This window comes from Anguilla rostrata, chromosome 18, assembly GCF_018555375.3.
Source record: "Anguilla rostrata isolate EN2019 chromosome 18, ASM1855537v3, whole genome shotgun sequence".
Classification (NCBI taxonomy): Eukaryota; Metazoa; Chordata; class Actinopteri; order Anguilliformes; family Anguillidae; genus Anguilla; species Anguilla rostrata.
Window position 1 is genome coordinate 12,439,461 of NC_057950.1, and position 22,296 is coordinate 12,461,756.

The 22,296-nt window shown below is 52.8% G+C and overlaps 1 protein-coding gene across 4 annotated transcripts in view; it reads right to left on the reverse strand.

Annotated features, from left to right (window-relative positions):
- Nucleotides 1-1,516: 1,516 nt before the first annotated feature.
- foxn2a (forkhead box N2a) overlaps nt 1,517-22,296 on the reverse strand; it is a 33,675-nt gene continuing 12,895 nt past the window's right edge. For 3 of the 4 annotated variants that reach the window (XM_064316713.1, XM_064316715.1, XM_064316714.1), the window contains exons 2-6: nt 12,372-12,985; nt 10,046-10,170; nt 9,684-9,739; nt 8,714-8,782; nt 1,517-6,481 (exon numbers count right to left, since the gene is read on the reverse strand). In XM_064316713.1, the coding sequence (XP_064172783.1) occupies nt 6,048-6,481; nt 8,714-8,782; nt 9,684-9,739; nt 10,046-10,170; nt 12,372-12,971 (1,284 nt within the window). In that variant the 5' untranslated portion in view covers nt 12,972-12,985 and the 3' untranslated portion in view covers nt 1,517-6,047. Of the gene's footprint in view, nt 6,482-8,713; nt 8,783-9,683; nt 9,740-10,045; nt 10,171-12,371; nt 12,986-13,911; nt 14,103-22,296 lie in introns of those variants that run through there. The other variant, XM_064316712.1, reaches the window with a different exon arrangement.

The following is a 22,296-nucleotide window of genomic DNA, read 5'->3' on the forward strand; positions in this document are numbered from 1 at the left end:
GCTCAGGCATCTCTCAATCAAACAAACATACTTCTCTTGTTCTTTCCCAGTCAAAACCAACACACACTTCCCTTGTTCTCATTTACACCCAAATTCAAGAAAAAAATCTCACATGCTTCTTTTCCTCACACACACGCTGCTTGGCGTAGTGTCCTCACACAGACACACACTGTGTCATTTCCCTCCCCCCCCCCCATACACATCAGCACACTGCTAGAGGCTTCAGCTCTGTCTGGTTGCCTGGTAACTGTTGATGTGGTGCAGTTGCTAGGGTGGCAGGGGCTGGTGGGTTGGGAGGGGGGGCATTCTGATTTTCTGCAGAATTGAGGAATGAAGGAGGGGGAGGGGGCAGGAGGGGCAGGCTACGGCAGGAATGAGAGGAGACCCCTGGTATTGAGCTAACAATCAGGGTGAGGCGGATAGCTTCAGGGGCGTGTCCAAGCAACCCATGATCCGGTCCCGCTTTGTGCGAGCACCATCCCCATGATAGATGAACTAATGAGGAGGCGTTGTCAGAAGGGTGTTCAATGGAGCTGCCGCTAGAGACACACAGAAACACTGTGTAAACAGGAAATGCACGTTTGAGATTTGTTCAAATGTGACTGCTGTATCACTTATCAGCTTCTATATGTGTTCAATGGCTAAATTCCAGCTCAGTGTTGGGGAAACCAGTACTTCAGTTCTAGATTAAAGCCTGATTAAAAGCAACATCCCACCTTTTCTGATGAGAAGGTCCAGCATTCAACACAGCAAGCTAGTGTACCACTATCCCTTCTCATCACAGTAAAAACGTTTACTGTATCATTCATTAAAATGATTACATTTTGAAAAGCCTTCCCATCAAATGTCCCAAAGTACCTCAAAGAACGTTGCTGTATACTTCTCAGATAAGTAGTATTTACCTGGGTGATATTTCAGGCAGATTGTACTACAGTATAAAAATATACTGTATGAAATATGGAGATGACAGTTCATATAAAAATGGCTTGTGGCAAGCAAAGAATGGAAAGGAATGGCAATACGTGTGTGTGTTCTGTTGCAGTAGGTGAATAAACAGGTACGGACAGGTACCATCTGCCTGTGCCTTCAAGCAAACCAACGTTCACCGCTTTAAAAAATACACACGCGTACACACACACGCACACGCACACACACACACACGCGCGCGTGCACAGTCACAATACAGGTTCAACAGTCTGAGGTGTCATCAAGGTGCTGGGATAACAAATGAAAAACACAAGTTTTGCCAAACACATTCCTGACAGCAGGTGGCGACGTTGCTCAACAGCATAACCAGAGAAAAAGTAGGACAGAGGGTTAAATTCCATGGCTCACCCTTTTCCTCGGCTTGGTCGTTGCTATTATTGGACAGCTTTTGACAAGATTTTGCCTGGCTACTAATAACCAAACACATGCACAACAATTTAATAGAACTGTATCAAATAATATGCCATGCAAAGTATACATTTTAAGGACAATAACACACAGTTAAAAACAATAGCACAAGAAGAAGTGGTAAAACAAGAGCATCTTTAATTCAGTAATACCATATATAATGCAATTGCATATCTTTGGCGAAAATAAACTTTATAAACATTTTATTAACAGAGGTTAGCATACAAAAAAACCAAAAGGTGTGTCTGTCTAACAGACATGGAGACAACTCACGCAAACTGATACTGGATTGGCAGCTTTTAGTTAAATTGTTGACAAAAATAGTCATAATAATAATCATCATCATAATAATAATAATAATGGCATTTTAAAAAATCTGTCTGCAATGTTTAATCACTCAAATAATAAACCAACTGTATTATCACTAAACCAGCCCGGACATGTTTCCGTGTGAATACTGTCTCTGACACAGGATCTCTTGTTAGTCGAACACTCGCGAGAGATTCCTTGTTGTGGACATCCCATTAATACCCCTCTCACACACTCACAAAAAATCTGCTTTCCAAATTTTCTCACCGGATTCTCACATAATTTTATTTAATAAAAAAAAAAACCTATAATACAAAAAAAAAAAAAAATTCTACAGAACACCCTTCTACCACCTAAAATTTTGCTACATCTTAGCTTAAACAGGTAGAGTGTTGGCATTCTGAATTTTCGCCCAGGCTTTCTGCGGCCCAGCGTGTAATAAATACCGAAATCGGGGAGAAGCAGACGCGATGAACTGCTCGTGGCCTATGGCGGGAGGCGCGGAAACTGTGCATCACGGCGCATCCGTTGTGGTGGTGGGTGGGGGTGGGGGTAGGGGGGGGGGGATTACTGCACTAATGCACTATTATTAAGCTCTCTGCGCTTCACAGCCCCAGAAAAACGCACACGTCACCCAGTCGCAGTCTTACGCCGCAGACGCGGGCTGCGATGGGATGTCCGTGCTGAAGACATGCGCCGTGCATGCTCCAGCGGCCGCAGCAGCAACACCACACACAGCTGGGTTACTAAAACGGGGTCGAGACGGTTTGTGGCACGTCCGCTGATTGGTGGCAAACTGGAGGAAGCGATGGAAACGGAGTTCCAGCTGAACACCCAGTAAAGTTATATCACAGTCTATCCTGGCGCTATTGTAATAACCCAGAGTAACGCGGGGGTATCTATGATAGGTACGTTATTGTAGGGGGCGGGGGCGCTCTGTGGGAGACTTGGCGCATTGTGAAGGGAATCTCCAGACGCAGCCTAGCCCCGCGCTATCAGCGCCACCTTGACGCGGTGGGCTAATCGGTCTTCAGCAGCCAACGGCCCTCGCTGCCGAGAGCACCGCCTCCAGGCCACGCCTCCGGGCTCTGAAGGGAGGCGCTCAGACGGCCTGTTCCCTGCGCTCGCCTCTCCCGACGGGCCGCCACCGCTTCGCGGATCCAGCGCCATTTTCCAGAATGCGCCCGCTCCCGTCCGCAGGCGTGACAACCAAGGCAGTGATCGGTGGCTGCTTCATATAAATAGACCTAATATAAATAACCAAAAAAACAAACCGCTGTCTAATGCATAAATTAATCACTGATGCAATCCAGACAATTTCATGTTCTAATTTTTTTGACCTTTCACTAGAATGGGAAACGGCAGTCTATCAACATAAATCGTTCGGAAAGTATACTCTGGTCAACTGTCCTTACAGCATGCTTGGGACCAGGGTGACTAAAAGACAAGACTATGGTGCATCCACACACTGGAGCCAAACAGGAAGTGGCTCTGTGTAAATAAATGAAGATCTTTTTTTCAGTTTGGCACTGATTTGTGGATGAGTCACATGCTGCCTAAACCTTAAAATAACGCTGCTGGGAACTCGCTGCTCATGAACCACTCAAAAAGGCCGGGACGGGCCCTATGACCGTAAATAACCCGCAAAGCATTATGACATCATCACTGACATCATCACCGACACACATCAGAGGAAATGCCGGTCTCTGGCAGTGAACGGATCTGTGGTCGAAGGGAAACGTCTCACACACACACACTTCCTGCTTCAGTGCTCTGTTCAGTGGGCCGGAGGAAGGAGGGACTGAGAATGAAAGAGAGAGAAAGAAAGGAGACAGAGGCATAGAGGCAGAGGCCAGCCCGCGCTGGGCACACCGAGGCCCTGACCAAACTGCGCCGTGACCCAAAACCGGCGGTCCCCTCGCAGGTGGACTCTCTCAGACACGAGCACGTCAACAAATCAACAGCACAGGCTGTGCGCCAGTTTCTGCATTTTGATTGGCAGGTGGGTGTACGGTTTTGATTGGTTCAAGGCTCGAGCGTAAACTGCACAGGTCTTACTACATTTTAGACCTGACCTTCAGTGAAGCGTGGAATCGAACAGACTCCGACTGGCACGTCACCCCAGGTCCTACCCAAACAGCGAAGAGACGACTGAGGAAGACCAACTTTTCCCCCCTCACCAAATAAATACTGATAACACGGGGTCACTAAGGGCCTGCATACGCACCAGGCTGATGTGTCTCAGTGGCACTGGATATTCAGGCATGGCACGTGTATGAAATGCTATTTCAGCAGTATGGTTTGTGGCACGCAGGCGGATACTGTTTGAATCACGTTTCACACCTGTGAGAAGCTTGTATGGTTTGCGTTCGCTAGCTTTCAGTTCGTCTTGTGCAAGTGCTGACAGGTCACACCACCAAGAGGGGTGTAAACCGCCACGCACAGGTCTGCGGGCACGGCTGGGGGCCCCCGGCAGATATATACACAACACACAGACACAGGTGTCTCAGAATAAGGTGGAGGAAGAAGGGAGGAAGAGACAGAGACAGGGGAGGCCTCCACTCACAGATTCCTCCCCGTTCTCCCACTTGCTGTTATTCACTCCACACTTTTCACGCACGGTCGGCTGTCGCAGGCCCGTCTGGCCAATCAGCACGCAGCTCGCCAAGACCTTTCTGTTCGACTTCGGTTTCCCGCCAAATTTGGGAATCCTCCAGGGGACGCACACCCCCACCCCTCGCTTAGACTGTAGAGGCACCTCCATGCATCCCTCCTCTCTCTCCTTACAAACGTTTCTGCGTTTGAATATTAGCGGAGAATGCGCGTGTGAAAGAAGACGGTAAGCCTAGGGCGCTGAAAGGCAGCGGTAAAACAGGCCCGTCAGTAATGTGCCGAGGCCTGCCCTCCTCCCGGTCTCATTTCCCTGGGTAAAGAGCGCCAGCCCACGAGCCGTTTAGATCGTTTGCATACTGCTTCCCTCGGCTAACGCGCGCTCCAGTTGTCAGCGCAGACCGCGTTTCTCTCGCCGCGTCTGAGGGTCCGCAGGTCCCCCCCGGCGCTGCTGACGTAACGAGCCCGCCTCGTCACTGGCAGCGATGAAGACGACGGTGAAGGTGCGTGAGCTGGGTTACCGCCTGCCTGCCGCTGCAAAAGTCTTTCCTTTCCCACAGCAATGCTTCCTATTGGACCGGTTCCCTCTGCCTTCGATTAGCCAGACTGGGAGTGCCCCCTCCTCACCCCCCGAACACTGGCAGTCCTCGCTCAGGAGGTGTTCAGGCTAAATACTGCCCCCCCCACACACAAAACCTCCCCCCTCCCCACCACCGCACTGAGCCTTGCATAGGATCTGAACCCAAAACCCAAAAAAACCCCAAACAAAAGTCTGCCGCAAATTCCGGTCTCAGTTTGCACACGGATACAGAAAAACGCAAGATGGAAATAACGCTGACGGTGAAAGACAGGAAGAGAGGGATGAAGCGCATGGAGGGGGGGGGGATGACAGCCCTGGACTGGAGGGGTCGGTTCTGCAGTCCCGGTTCTGTTTGGATACCCTCAGGTCATCTTAAAACACTCCAAGTAATCGGACATGAAAGGGAGGGGGCTGTTCACCTCTCTACTCCCCTGGCCCCCACCACTCTGTCCAATCCTGCTTCCCAGATCCTTGTGGGGCAATCACAAAAGTCCAAACATCATCACATCCGCACCCCATGGTTCCATCAGGAAAAAAACTGAATTGTACAAAAAAAGGTTTTGGAATAATTATTGCATTTCTCTTTGTATGGTATTTTAAGACCAGGGTCTTCTATTCAAAAACAGTGTTAACTTCTTTTTTTCTTTTTTAAATTTTTTCCCATCATGGTGGAGGAAGGTCAAGTAAGCCTACAGGAGGTTAGGTTTGTACGTTACAGACATGCACTCATTCTCGGTAGAAATATTTCACCTGGAAGTGGACACACGTGTATGAGTAGGAAGCATGCAACTGTTCTATTAATGAAATTCCTACAGGTTTTTTTTGTCTTTTCATCTGACAATAAAAAAATTCTGAATTGCACCAAGATGTATAACCAATTGAAGTTGGCAGTTATTTCTGTGAAGGTGTGGTTATTTCTTGCTTTTCTGTTTCCCCCGGTAGCAAAAGTCTCAATATGGCTTTGTTCTCCTGTGTGAATAATATTGCCATGTGTGAAGGGGAGGGACATTCCCATGTTTGGAGAAGAACTTTTTTTTTTAATCTGAAGAAATCCCAGGAAAAGAAAAAAACAATGATTCACTAAACCGGAGAGCAGGAGGAGGCACCAGGTCACAGGGTCAGGGGTCAGGGGTCACGGGGCTGTGAGGGTCACTCATTTCCTGCTGAGTTTTCTGCTCTTGGCGCCGTGTTTGGAGAGCTCCAGGCAGGTGCGGATCCCGGCCAGGTGCAGGAGGGAGCCGGCCGCCTCCTTCAGCTCCTCGTCCACCTCCTGCTTGGCCTCGCGCCGCGCCTTCTTCCCCGGGGGGCCGCTGGCGGGGGCGGGGTGGCGGGGGGCCGGCGGCCGGCCCCGGCGGGTGCGCTCCTCGCCCGGGTCCGAGTCCTCGTCGCTGTGGAAGCCCTCGCTGCCGGCCCGGCGGGCCTGGGGGGCCGACCGCCCCCCCTCCTCCAGGGAGGACAGGGAGGAGGAGCTGCAGTGGGAGGAGCAGCGCTGCAGGGGGGCGCTGCTGTAGTTGTGGTCCTGTTTCGGGTCGCTGCTGACCAGGACCGAGTCCGGGCGGGACAGGTCCATCGGACTGTCGGGATCACCTGAGAGAGAGAGAGAGAGAGAGAGAAGGGATGAGGGAGAGAGTGTGTCAGAAGAGAGTAAATGAGGGGAGTGTGACAGAAAGAAAGTGAGGAAGAAAAGACAGGGTGGTAGGGAAGAAGGAAAGCAGAAAGAGGTGGAGAGGGGGAGAGACAGTATGGGAGTGAGGGAGGTAAAGAGAGAGGTGAAGGGAGAGAGACATCGAAGGAAAGAAGTGTAAAACGAGAAAAAGACCTGTCAGCGCAAAGGACCAATCAGAGTTGCTCACATGATGCAGAAGAACGCAAACAATCGGCGATTAATACATTCTCATAATCCAATCAGCCAAAGGTTATGGGTTTGTTTATGCAAATAATTAAGGATCCATTACAATTAGGACGCGGTTCCAGTGCTGTAATGACAGCAGCTACAACAGAACTAATGTCTACACATCAGATGCTCAAAGTATGTAATTTAATTAGGGTAATTAGAGGGTGCTGAGGGGGGTGAGAGGGGCTCAGTCTCAGCATCGGAGCGGCGGCGGCAGAGGCGGGGGCGCTATCACACGCAGTTAGCGCAGTGAGCGCGCTCAGAAAGGGGAAGCTCAACGCAGGGGAAGGTACGCATGGATACCCGCCTGATATTACCCTCAGCCAAGTTCAGAAAACAAACATTAACCCATCCGCCAGAAGAACTCTGGATCTGTGATTGACTACAGCGTTACCAGGCTAATGAGGACCGGGGCAGGTGACCAAAACCATCGCTCCCTTGGTCCTGTTGCGGTCATGACCCCCCACCCCACTGTAAGCTTCAATACTAACATTACATTACATTACATTACAGGCATTTAGCAGACGCTCTTATCCAGAGCGACGTACAACAAGTGCATAGGTTTCAAGATGTAGAGGCGCAAAAGAAACACTAGAGTGAAGTAAGGATCGTAGTGCCAGGAGTGACACTGGCACAACGCTGACCAAACTGCCTGTGCTTCAACTAGGCATGGGATTGCGACTCCCGGTGCAAATCCATTCCAGGTTTTACCATCAGCGCGCGCCTGTACTGAGGGGAACACGTGGCTTCCTATCAGCACAACTGACAGTGCTTCCAGTAAGACCTGGAACGGCTCACATCTTTACACACTGGCAGTGATTTCAATCCTTTTGTGAAGAACGAGGAAGACCCGGAAGGGCTCAAGCCATTCGTATGTGTGTGTGCATTTTCTGCGATCCATGCCTGCTTGGCAAGAACGTCCAGGCAAGCCGCATCTCTTGGGAGATGCATAACTGTGCTATGAAGGAGTGATGAAGGTACTGGGCTCGCAAGCTGAAGGTTGCAGGTTCCAATCCGTGGCTGTGCAGCTGTTCTGTCCATGCGGTGAGCCGTGTAAATGGACAGTATCTGAGTGATTGGCTGCTAAGCAAATAAACAAATGGGCTGGCCTGGAAGGACGTGGAATGTATCTGATGTGCTAATGTACATGATTAACATACATGTTGGAAAAAAAATGTACATGATCAAATTATAGCTGTGGTCATGTGGAAAATCATGGTCACCCCCCGCCCCCCCCTCCCCGCCCCAACCTCACCCACACCACCCTCCCAATTCAATTACGTGAGAAATGCAGCTATCAGGTAAACGAGTTGGAACCGTGGCATTTCTGACAGAGACACACAAGACCAAAGACCAAAAGACCGGGGGGGTGTGGGGGGGGGGGGGGGGGATTAGACGTGCAGGGTGCACCAGGCACTCCTGCCTCTCAGAATCAGGTCAATGTGAGCAGACTGGTTTGGGAAAGAGGGAGGGCGGGACGAGAGAGATGGACAAGACACAGGAAAGGGGGCTGGACAGGCGATTGGAGGAATGAGAGAGAGGGACAGACAGGCAGAGAGACAGACAGGCGACTGGAGGATTGAGGGAGACAGACAGGGGATTGGAGGATTGAGGGAGACAGACAGACAGAGAGACAGACAGGCGATTGGAGGATTGAGAGAGACCGACGGGATTGGAGGATTGAGGGACAGTGACAGACAGACAGAGAGACAGACAGGCAATTGGAGGAATGAGAGAGACAGACAGAGACACAGACAGCCGATTGGAGGATTGAGAGAGAGGGACAGACAGGCGATTGGAGGATTGAGAGACAGAGACAGACAGACAGAGGGACAGACAGGCGATTGGAGGATTGAGAGAGAGGGACAGAGGTCCGGAGGGGAGAGCTCAGGGGAACGGAGGAGGGTGAGAATGCGTTCTCTTACATGGGTCCGCCCGCTGCCCGGGGGCGGAGTTTAAGAGCATCATGGCAGCGGCCGCGTCAATGTCAGACTCTGGAAGAGGAGAGAACATGCATGTGCAGTCAGTTAGGACGGGGCGCGGGGGGGCCGGGGACCTCAATTATTCATCCCCAAACGAGGCCGGGACCAGGCGGAGAGCAAGCTCCGCGCGCGACTACCTCTGCGCCACCCACTCCGTAGTCAAGGTTACGGAAGATAGCCAAGCCAAGACGGCGAGAGAGAGAGAGAGGGGGGGGGGGGGAGATGTAGAGAGAGATACAGATGGAGGGGGAGGGAGGGAGGGAGGGAGGATAAAGAGGAGAAGGCAGAGTGAAGGTACAAAGAGAATGAGAGAAAACCTTAGACCCTGAATCTTAGCAACTCAATTCTCAAATTTCCTCTTTTTTATTTCCCTTAGAGAAGGAAAGAGAGAACAAAAGAGGAAGAGTATTATACACCGGTATAGAATCACCCCTGCAGAACAAACCCCGAGTAGATGGAACACCGGGCTGATTTTTAGATGGAGATGGCAGTATGGGTGTGTTGAACTCGTAAAAAAAAGCAATGAAGCAGATGATGCACTTGGAACGTTTCCCAAACGCAGTAACATGCTGACTGAGGGCGCTGTGCAGGAAATGGGAGCATTAAGCATGGCTTCTGCCTCTTTAGAGACCCAGACCCTTTAAAACCAAAATCGCACCCATTACGTGAAGCGCTAAGAACGCGTCAGTGCTCAGAGCGAGTCAGTGCTCAGAGCGAGTCAGTGCTCAGAGCGAGTCTGTGCTCAGAGCGAGTCTGTGGACGCTCGTTTCTCCCACAGCCGGCGTGTGCTTCACCTGGCTTCCGACGCGCTCTCCCAACGCCTCCTCAGACGGACTGCCTCGGCACCTGAGGAGCGCTGGTCCGATGGAGGGAGGAGGCGCAAAAGGAGGAGAAAGCGCGGAGGTCCACTCACCTTTGAGGGAGCAGCTCTGGTCCTGCAGGAAGAGGTGGCGCGGAGGGGAGGAGGCACTGCCAGACAGGAGAGAAAGAAAAAGGAGGGGAGGAGGGAGGGAGAGAGAGAAGAGAGAGAGACACCACAGTGAAAGAGGAAGAGGTCAGACTCAGCCATGGTGCCTTTATTAAGTTACACTGTGTTTTGTTGTTCAGTAAGAAAAGTTGCACAGGTCAACCGTGGGAACCTGAGCAACCCTGCTGGGCGTGAGTGTCCCCACCTCCCAACACGCCTCAACAAACATTCCCCAACACTCTCCTTCACCACGCGCCGCCGTGTTCCGAGTACGGCCCTGGGTGGGCGGGGAGGGGGCGGGGCCTCACCTGGGCGGGGAGGCGGGCGGTGTGCAGAAGACGTGTGCGGTGGGGAAGTGCTGTTTCTTCAGGGCCTGGATCAGGTTGGGCCGGTACTCGGGGTCCACGCACCACAGGGAGCCTTTCCCGTTGGCCTGGGGAGGGGGAAGGGGGTGGGGGGGACACGGTCAAAAACTCACAGGCTGCTGCCCAATGCTGTCCGCCCGCTCACCCGCGCCATCCTGCTAACAGCTCCCGCTCAACGAACAAACAGCCCCGTCAGGGGCCAGCTACCGGCACGTTCTTCACTTTAAGGCTGGGGGGGGGGAGACAAGGCCCACCAGGCACTGACAGGCCAGCAGCTGTTGCTGTTGAGAAATAGACAGCTCTCCTGCGGCTGGCGCTAGCTCTCCTGTGGTACTGCGTGGCCTGCACTGACGTCAGCAGCAGGGCGAGCGTGGGCGGGACAGGGCCGACTCAGGGGACACGAGTGCTCATACTAAATCGGGGGAGAAAAGTTTCAGCTGCGCAATTAAGAAACGCAATTTGGGGTGACACGCAGGCGCTAACTCCAACATGGCAGCTATTAATAAAGAGCTGGCGTCTGCCTGAAATTAGTCATCGCCTTGACGTCTGGCCTGTCATTTTCAATTAAAAAGCTTGGGGAATAAGCACAAGTCTGTTTAAAAAACCAAAAAAGCCTGTTTGAAGAGCTTTCTAGAGAAGGGTCGCAGGTCCCTGGGGAGTCTGGTCACAAGGTCGACGTCTCGTCTCCGATAGGCTGGCCGGTAAAAATAACCGCCGGTTTGTCAGCGCGGCGGAGAGAGGGGCATCGTGGGACGCAGCTGGGGAAGGTGCGAGCCGTCGCTCTTCCTAAATTTGGCGCAGCGTGCTGCAGGTAGGACCGCGCGGGACGCCGCGGCGCGTCTCCAGACGGCTTCTACGCTCAAACAGCACGCCGTCACTTCCTGGGGTCCGCTCCCCACGCGCCTGCAAACACAGACGCGCTAACAGCTGACGCCGCTTGCAAAACTGTAAAGAGAGTGTGACACAGTTCTGCAGTTAGGCAGCGCAGTGAGAAACCAGGCCGCTCGTACGTATGCGCAGTGTGAGCTGTGCGCATGTGTGTACCGGGTGTGTTTGTGTGTCTGTCTGTGTGTGTGTGTGCGTGTGTGTGTCTGTCTGTGTGTCTGTCTGTCTGTGTGTGTGTGTGTCTGTCTGTCTGTGTCTGTGTGTGTCTGTCTGTCTGTGTGTGTGTGTGGACATGTGCATGCACAACTGTATATGTGTGCATGTCCGTATGTGTTTGCGTGTGAGTGCAGTGGGTAATTGGTATGTGTCCATAGGTGGGTGCAGTGTGTATAGGTTATGTGCGTGTGTGCACATGTGCATGTGAGTATGTGTGTGCATATGTACGAGTGCGCGCGTGCGTATGTGTGTCTGAGTGCAAGTGTGTGTACGTGTGAAGGGTGTGTGCACACATGCATGCTTTAGTATGTGTGAGCGTGTGAGCGTTATGCTAGTGTGTTTGTGTGTGAGTGTGAGTGCAAGTGTGTGCGTGTGCGTGTGCGTGTGACTGAGTGTGTTAGTGTGCAGTAAATATTCTTCTGTTTTCACTCTCAGGGTTCCTCTCTAGCCTCTGTCTAGGAGGAATATAACCTTGACTCAGATTACCAGCCCCACTCATAAACAGGAAGGAGGAAATGTCACCATGGCAACAGAAACCAGGCTGTGTCATTGGAAACCAGTGCTGGTCTCTCTCTCTCGCTCTGACCGAGCGCCTGTGTGGCGCGGTTCTGCACTCATCGGACATGGGCTCGGACATGAAGCCGCCACCCCCTCCGTGATCACGTGACCTCTGCCATGTGACCCCATGTTCTGCTGAGCCTTTATAGTGTGCCTGCAGCCCTGTTGTGTGAGATCTCCACCCAGCAGCACACCTGCCCCAAATCCAGCTCACGCCTCCAAACAGACAGGACAGACAGGACAGACAGGACAGACAGACACACATCCAGCTGCTCAGAGTGCCAAACTGGACCCCCTCCCCTGACCTGCTAGCGATGCCATCCCAAAGTGTCCTTGTGTACACGGTGTGTGTGTGAATGTGTGTGCGTGTGTTTTGCTGTGACCTTGAGTTAGGTCCAGCACTATGCAGAAGGGTCCAGGGGAGATAGAGGTCTGTGTTCATTACCAGCCTGGGGCAGAAACACATGTCAGTGAGAAACTGCACTGCTACCAAAACACACAGAACACACAAGACTACACCCCAACTGCACCTACAAACAGGATCTACTGGCTTTCAGCCAGTTACAACGGCAATAAGACAGATGTGTCTCTCAGGTGTGCGATCACTCACCTTGCCAAGACTCCTCTCCACCTTGCGGAAGCATTTGTTCAGGGACAGGTTGTGGCGCACCGAGTTCTTCCAACCAGTGGGGGCGCTAGAGAAGTAAGGGAAGTGCTCCAAGATCCAGCCGTAGATGTCCTTGACCGGGAGGGACTTGCTGGGCGACTGCTCGATGGCCATGTAGATGAGCAGGGAGAAGGAGAACGGGGGCTTGGCCTTGAGAGAGTCCTTCTCCCCGCCCCGCCCGCCCAGCAGGGACGAGGAGGAGGGGGAGGTGGAGGAGGAAGAGCCGGAGGACAGGGAGGAGAAGGCGTGGGGGGCGCCGCCGTCGCCCTCGATGTCGAAGAAGGGGCTGCCGCTGGGCTGGGCCTCCGGGCCCCCCAGGGTGAAGTTCTGCAGCAGGTTCTCGTGGAGCCAGTTGAGGTTGGTGAGCTCCTCGTCCTCGGCGGCCCCGCCCGTGCGGTCCAGGCTGGTGGCCCGGGGGCTGGCGGCGCTCTCCGCCTCGGGCAGGGTCCCCGCCCCGCACGCGCCCCTCAGCCCCGCCCGCTCGTCCTGCACACCCGGGGATTCCGCTTTCTTATCCGGCGACATCCCGATTATCGGACCCATCAAACCAGGGGGGTCTGCGGGGGGGGGGAATAGAAGGGAATAGAATAAATAAATGAATAAAGACTGAAACCTGTACCATAAAGTATATGGCTAATAGGTTTTTTTTTTTTTTAAATACGATAAGTAGCCTATATTTCACAGCAGAAAAACAACCACTGCAGAACATCACTTCACGTCCTCTTCTGAAAGGACTAGAAAACAGCATAATGACCCCAATTTAATAAGAGAGGAGGAAGAGAGAGCTCCTCTCACAGTGGACTCCTCAGCAACGGAAACCCCCCCCCCCACCCCTCCACCCCCCGCCTCCTCTACTCAGAGTGATTAACGAGAGTCTCCTCCCCCCTCTCCAGATCCACAGACGAGTGCCACTCAACTGCCCCGATACGGCTCCCGTCTCCCGTCCCTCCGCGCCCACTGTCCACGAGACTCGACCGGGCCGCTCGTTAGCCGAGACCGCCCGCGCGCCATCGCGGAACCGCTCATCGCCCCCACTCCCTCCCCACCTGTCCCCCTTTCCCCCTGAGTTATGACTCACCGGCTGACTCACCACTCCAGCTACAGCTTGCTTCACTCAATTATTAATGTGCCCTTAATACACACAAACAGCCATCAACAGAACTGGATAAATACAATTAGGGCTCCTCAGTCTCTCTCCGGCAGTGCGTCTGGTGGCGGAGCTCCATCAGAAAGACAGACAGCCTCTTCAGACGGACAGACAGACAAACACTTAACACCCTGCCGGCTCCAAAAAACACCACACACCGCTGTTCACCGAGAAGCCCTTCACACCACACAGCACCAGTATAGTCTACCCAACAAACTCAAAACATGTTATTAATGTCTCAGGCACGCTGGAGCGGCCTGTTGTTAGCGTGCCGTAGTGATATTGGCAGGTTGTTGCGCGGCGCCTCAGCAGCGGACAGAGCGCCGAGCGACTCACCGAAACGCACCGCTCCCTCCCTGCTCGGAACAGGCTTTACCGCATGTTCCCATGTCACCATGACAACCCCGCTGTCATTTTCATTAAATAAAAAAATCCTCAAAACAAAGAGGAGCGAGGGGAAATTCCTGCCACCGGCCGCCCCCGCACCGCGGCGAGCGATGGGTGCCCGCGCGCACCAGGCTGCGGTGGGCGGGGGGAGGGGCCCGGGGCGGGGGCAGCTCGTCATCTGTCAACGTCGCTCCGCTGCTGTCGTTCCAGAGAAAAATGGGTCAAACTCGGGCTACAGTGGAGGCGGACTGAGATAAGAGGAGAACATGGAGGAACAGAGAGCATGCAGACTATAGCTGGGGGGGGCGGGGGGGGGGGGGTGAGGGACAGGAACCCACAACACACACACACACACACAGCAACAGCAACCCCACATGCAAAACATCACAAACACGCAGACACACACACGTGCCCCATGTACACCACAACACACACATAGCACGACACACACACCACACATGTACATACAAACACACAGGAGGCGATGATGATGATTAGACTTCCAGTGCAATTCCCATCATTCCTGGCTTCCTCAACCAACAGCAGCACTGAGGAGCTCCTATGGAATGCTCGGAGGGAAGAGGAAGTTCTGAAGAGCGGGGGAGGGGGCGAGGAGAGTTCACAGGGGTCTCACCCGAGATAACAGGGGACCCCTAACGGCATCTCTCTTTAATTTACACCCTACAGGCCCCCGGATCAGAGGGGGGCTCCCCGTGAGCGAGGAACAATTCATAAACAAGCCATCAGCCTGCGATGGTCGCTCTGAGGAAAGTGGACCAATCGGAGATGTCAGCCGGGGAGAGAGCTGCCCTGCTGCGTTAAAGCAGAGCTACCGCTGAAGCCCCAACGCTAACGCAAACCCGGCTTCCTGCTCGGGAGAACCCGGGGCCAGAACGGACCGGGGCCTGAACGGACCGGGGCCAGAACAGGGACTTAAAACCACTCTTATCTGTCCCATGGAGACTAATACCTTTCCCAAAACAACACCCAGACTAAGCGTTTGGCCTCAAGTACAATGACAGTGACAATCCTCCTCAGGATTATGCATGCTTGTATATATTCGCACTGGAGGACATTTCACATAGCCTAGCTGCAAAGCTATGTTTGCTGATATCTGCTGTACCGATTGATTAAAATGTATCAGTCTTTCAAAATGTAGTATTTTAAATAGGTCAAGTAGATGCTATCTGGGACAAAGGACAAAGTCGAAAATTATCAAAAGTGAAGTCGTTAAATGTACAAGCATCTGAAAATGGATGGATATCCCATCCCTCAAAGGGAACCTGTACGGACATTTTGGCTTCATGTTGAATGCGGACAGAAACGTGACCATAGAACACAAGGCACACTGCCTGCACTGTGAACAGCTTTATCGTGACTCCTTCACAGTACCACCTGCCAGCAAAGCATCCGCTCACAGCAGGCTTCCAACAGCCAATCTGAGTCAGCCACACCGGTGACACATACCGTTCAGAAAATGACTCAGGGGTTCAAGTCACTGCGTGAACCGAACGGTGTGCTTGGCTATAAATAACTGTAGGAAATGAGTATTGTACCTTATCGAACCTGTGTTTTGCAGTTGTTCCAATGACCACGATATGCACTTTGGATAAAAGCGTCTGCTAAATAAGTGTAATGTAATGCAAAGTAATGCAAGTCAGCAGCACAGAGTGCACTGAAAAGAACAGCACTTAACAACTTCACTGCAGTCTGGTTTGCATTAAATGGCCGGACAATAAACATGGTGAAGGACAGGGGGTTAGAAGCAGTACTTCAGCGAGAATTCCATTCCAAGGAATATTTATCAAACATTTAACAGGTTATGGGATCCATATACCATCTACCGATTAGGTTCCATATACCATCTACCCATCAAACCATCTACTGATAAATTCAACTAATGGGAGTTGAATTAACCAACTACCTACTGTACACACACCTAGCAGCGAGCGGTCACAACGGTGGAGACGCCTGGGCACATGTATACTGAGGTATGACGGTGTGGCTAGGACTAGCTGCCTGTAATTACGGTTAGCGTGGCTAGAAGACCAGACCGCAGTTAATTTGAAAGAAGGGCGATGGTTTGGGCCCGTCCAGCAGGCGCTTCAGCGGTGAAGACGCCCGACCAGCCCGAGGCTCCACGCGGAACAGCCACCAAGGTGAGGTCAACACGGAACTCACAACCGAAAAACGGCGAATGAGGCCAGGAGCAGGTACTCCCGGACCGTGACGAGCGTGCATTAGCTGAAGGTGCAGGGATAAACAGGGTAGGAGCCTAATTAAAACAACTGTCTCCACACGTGCCTCCTGAATGGAAGCCTTATTAGTCCTCATGGGGTGAATTTCAGCAGCACACACAAAAAGTGTATAATATAAAAACAATGGTGCAAGGCCCTAAACACATTATGTATCCATAAAGCAGAGTACACAAGCATTATGTCTGAGTGCAGTATGATGTTATTCTGGGGTTAAATGTGGCCAATGCATGTGTGGCCAGTGCTCCACTGTAGTACAGGCCTGGCTAATCATGCACATGTATGCTGGTGTGAACATGAGTCCTCCTTTAAATGTCAACAGCACTAACGTCCCCACAGTCTTGTAGTTCCATTTGTTCTCCAGTGTTCCTGGTCTCGTCCCCGTCTGTGCGGGACACACCCTGAGCACCCCCCCCCACCCCCCCCAGGCTCTGCTTCGGCTCCGGGCGGGTCCCAGAGAGAGGGGGGCCTCATTAACCCCCATTAGCAACACAAAGCCAGCCGCGTCCCTCAGATCCAGGGCTCTACAGAGAGCCACTCCCCCGTCATTTCAATATCTATGGGGCGGGACAAAGCGCCGCCCTCAGACGGGGCTCTCACGCCGGCCCGGGCGGTCATTACCGCCATTACCGTTATCATTATCGCCGCCGCCATCAAAGGCGTCGCAGCCGGGAGCTGGAGCGGGAGACGGGTCTGAATGGGGCGCGCTCAGGAGGGACCGGAGAGCGGGGGAAAGGGCTGGGGGATGGGGGGGGGGGGCTGTGGGGGGCAGGGGAGTAATGCTCACGCTGCATGAGCAGTGCTGCTTACTGCCACTCCCCCCCCCACGCACAGCGCCCCCCCCCTCATGCACGGCGGCCCCTCCTCCCATCCACAGGAGACACAGCGCAGCAGGCTCAGGCAGGTGCCCCCCCCCCCCCCCCCCAGCTGTACAGGTGCACCGCTGAGGAATGTGGGACCGGCGCACAGGCGGTGTTTTTAGCGACTTAAGTGTACAGTGTGACTCAACATCAAAGGGCTTGATAGGGTGAGGCTGGAGAGGGAGCCACGCCCCTCCCACCCGGAGCGAAGCCTCACACGCGCAGGGCTCCGTCCTCAGCGCCCGGTTCCGGCCGCGGCGTTCGGGAAGAGGCGACGCCTCCGCCAGATAAAACCGCGCGGCGTTGCCACGGCATCCAGCACCGTGAAGGACGAGACTCCTCCCCTGATCATGAGGAGGCTGCTGAGGGAGGATAGCTACACCAGACATGCTGCTTAGCCACACTACACCACACAACCACCCTCATGACCACCCACCACACACACACACACGCGCACCAGACACCCCACACACACACACACCAACATGCACCCACACACACACAACACACTGACTCACACACACACACCACCCACACACACACACACACACACGCACCTCACCACACACCCACACCCTCACCCACAAACACTCACCACATCCACACACCACACCCTGCACCACAAACTCACCCACACCTGACACCTCACACACACACACACAACCTGCACCCAGCACTAACACAAACCAGCACCCACAACACACACACACACACACCACACACACACACACACACACACACACACACACCACCCACACACACACAACACACACACACCTGCACCCACACACACTCACATACATGCACACACACACACACACACACCTGCACCCGCACACACACACACACACACACACACACACCTGCACCCACAGACACTCACATGCATGCACGTGCACTCACACACACACACACAACCACGCATGCGCAAACCCACGCATGCACGTGCACACACACACACACACACACCTGCACCCGCACACACACACAACCACACATGCGCAAACCCACGCACACAGCCACTCACACATGCACGCATGTGCACACACACACACACTCACTGACCGACTAAGACACAGACACACACACGTACACACACGCAGACGCTGGACGTTCAAAGGGAAAAGCACAGAGAACGGCTTCTTCAGTCAGACAAGGCTGCACGGGGCTCTGAGCAGATTGGGAAAGCAGGTCTGTGTGTGTCAGGTGTCCATTAAGCATGTGCATGCAGAAGCACACACAGCTAAACTCCCCCTCAGGCCAGCCCGCACCCGTCCCTAATCACACACAGGTGTGTCGCACGCCTCGGTCCCGGTGACTCACCCTGCCGAACGGCGGCAGGTGAACTCCACACCCCCGGCTTCCCGCACTCGCCCCGCCCTCTGCTCTGAAGGGGGCAGCCAGAGCGGGGGAGGCGGGTTTATTTCGGACGCTGTTCTCATTCTCCCACAGAGCAGAGCCAATCGAAAGGCCATGACGTCGCGGACATGGCCCAGTAACTCAGGAAACCCCCCTCCCCCCTCCCCCCCCCCAGCTCGGAGCAGTCTTACGCAAGGCGTGTGTTTCCTGTAAACAGCGCCCCGCACACCTGCAGCAGGTGGGCCTGGCGGGGGAGCGGTGAGTGAGGACGGCTCGCAGCCCTCCGCTGCACTGACGCCTCTGGCTCACCCCGCTGTTTTTAATGTACACAAAACAGCACAGACAACAGCGCTGCTTCAGTCAGTGCACCATTACTTCAGCACGGCTATCAAAAGGCCATTCCGCCCTGTGTACATGCCAACTCCGTCCATTTTCCAAGGTTCAATACCCGGCTTCTGCAAAAGATTAATCTTTACAAGACACAAGTGATTGTGCGCAATAAAGTTCAGTCACCGGTCTCCACACACAGTCTGTGTCTGAGGCGAACTGTCCCACAATCCTTTGCAGGACGCCCCCGCTTCTGCTCTTTTCCCAACCTACAGCCCCACGCAGGAAAAGGCAGACGCTGGCGTAGAGGGTGAGGTGGGGGGTAAATTATCCTGAGTTCCAGCAAATGCCGGTGATCAATAATTCAGGACGCAGAAGGAGAGTGGTTCAATATGCAGGGGAAAGCAATGGAAGGAGATGGAGAAGAGCGAGTGAGTGGATTTGGGGGGGGGGGGCAATGGACTGGGGGGGGGGGGGTTCATAGTTCAAATCCCATGGTCTCCAGTTTACAGCTCACCCTGAGAGCCCCCCAGTGCAAGCCAAACCGTACTACATGAAGCACGAGAAGCCAATGTGCCAGGTCCCCAGGTCCACGTGGGGGGGGGACCAGAACTACAGGTGAGAGACTGCGACCCTCGCGTGTCTGTCAGTCTGAATGTATGTTCAAATCAACATATTACAATAACCATGACAACAATGCATTTCTGTGCTCTGGGATAATCAGTGGTGTCTGATTAAAAAACAGACTAGCTTCCTGAACCCAAAAATAATTCCTCTTGTGCACCCACTGGGGTTATTATTGTCTCATAAATCATTAAATAAATAATATGAAGGTCACACAAATGAGATTCACAAACATTTTTTGTACACACTACTAATAATGCACAAAATAATCAGTTTCGAAAAAAGACAAAAATTGTCAATGCAATTACAGATCCACTAGTACACCTTCAACAATATTTCTACAATTAACTATCAGACGGAAGGCTGTTACAGTGCAGAAAAGGACCAATAACGGCATAAACTGTGCGGGTGACTGTGTCAGTGTGTGTGGGGTGCGGAGCGCCGGTCCGGGGGCACCTGCGCTGAGGGGCCCCGGGAGAAAGGAGTTCGGCCCTGGCCCTGATGCGAGGGGAAGGGCCCGTTCCCCGTTGGCCGCCGTTCACCAGGCAGCAGAGGGCCTGAAGAGATTTCGAGGAGCTCTTATGGAAAGTGGCAGGCCCTGGAGTAATAACAGGGTGCCAATGTGAACTGAAAAAGACCAGGCCACCATGCGCATTACATTTATAAACCCTGTATTTATATATTAAGTCACAAAATAGTACCCTTTTATATTGAAGGGTACTATGACAGAGTGATGTACAATTCACTCACCAGGTGTAACACTGAACATGAGAATTTGTCATTCCTTGTTGCATCACACCAGCACGTGCAAGTAAAAGAGCACAAACAAGCTAAATGAATCAAGCCAATCAAACTGCAAACCTGAACTCGAATACTACCAGGATGTGGGAATGATCATAACCGTAAAAGCATATCACATATGAAATGAAACTGGCTATGCCAGATAAGCTGTACATCACCCACTCCCATATAAGACCGTGCATCACCCACTCCCTATAAGACCGTGCATCACCCATTCCATATAAGGCTATGTTTACACCGCCTGGTAGATGGTCATATGGCTGTGGTAGCATGGTTGCTTACTTTCGTATCGGTAACCAAACCAATGTGTACGCATGCGGGTTGTTTCAAGTGTAAACTGAGTTAACACTGGTATCGGATATGGATCACTTTAAAAAGTAGATGTAAACAGGCGGTCAAAAATATATAACCAGAAAATTGAAGCTGGTCATGTGAAGGCCGCACATCACCTACTCCATATAGAACAGTACATCACCCACTCCGTATAGGACAGTACATCACCCACTCCGTATAGGACAGTACATCACCCACTCCGTATAGGACAGTACATCACCCACTCCGTATAGGACAGTACATCACCCACTCCGTATAGGACAGTACATCACCCACTCCGTATAGGACAGAACATCACCCACTCCACATAGGACTGCACATCACCCACTCTAAGCAGTACATACCTCGTATAGGACAGTACATCACCCTCGTATAGACCCACCCACCCATAGCTGCACACATCACCCACTCCGTATAGGACAGTACATCACCCACTCCGTATAGGACAGAACATCACCCACTCCAGGCTCAGCTACAGTCACCATGCCCACTAAAGAAACCCATTTTCCTTCCTTCTGATAATCTTGATGAGGTTCGAGTGCAACAGTGACAGTTTAGAAAATGCGCATGCGCGACGGCGCATGGCTCCGGGTGGCTGCGGCCGCAGCCTGCAGCCAGAAGCGTGGGGCTCTCGGCCCCTGACCGCTGCAGCGGTGACACTGCGGCATCAACCCACTTGTGATTAAAGCGGCCCATTATTTCATTAGACGATAACGGCGCCATCAGCAAACAAATTACAGAGCGATGGACTTGAGCCGCGCGGCAGAGTCAACGCTAACAGAATCCCAGCCTGGCCAATGCGCTGGACGGGGCTGCATGGAGTACTCTGCCACGTTCTCCCTCCCCAACCCCCACCCGCCACCATCGGTGCTTTTTCGGGGTTAAGGTGCTCCCGGCTGAAATCCGCCTGGCACCGTACGGAAGAAACCGCCGGATCTTATTTAGGTCAGACCGACGCTAGCGTCACGGGGACTGTCACGTGCCACTGTTAGGGCGCACGGGGAGATTAACGGTCATCTCACTTACATTTAGGAAACATGAAATCTGTTCTGCAAAATAACGTGCCAAGTGTCCCCCACGGATCCAGTAACTCTGTGACCCAAAACATGGGCGTGACGCGTACGCGACTGATACTGATACACAGAACCGCGTCTGAAACAGGAAGTGGTACACCACGGATCCTGAAAGAAGAACGCAGCCAGGAGGGCCGTGTTAAATGAAGGCCCCGCTGTTGCCCAAACGGCTCCCGCTCAGACAAAGGAGCGGCTGTTCCTGCTCCAGGGGCCTTTCAGAGCCTCCTCCTGGGGGCCCGCGGCCCGCGCTCACTTAGCATATCTGGGGAAGTTCGTCGTACCAGAGAAAAAAAAAAAAGAACTGAGGAAAAGAAGGAAGTTGACACGCAGGCCCTAAGAACGAAGCAGTAGCACGGTGTCTTTGTCCCAAACGGGTGAGGCTGAAGTCTCAGAGATGTCCCCACCATCACTGACTCGCATTTTTAATTCCATAACACATTTTACATGGACAGATATATAATTAATAGAAATGTATTAAATGACTGTTATTAAAGTTCAGAACCATACACGTATTAGAACTGGAAAATGTAGGAGCCGGGGACAGCTCAGTTGTGGCTGATCTTCTGTATCTTGGAATTTTTACGGGAGTAGAAGTACCATGCTTTAGAATGAGAGTATTTCACCAAGGGCTTGCTGCATGTCTCAAATCTTCCATATGAGACTGCACTGAACAGGACCCAGAACAGTGTGTGTGTGTGTCTG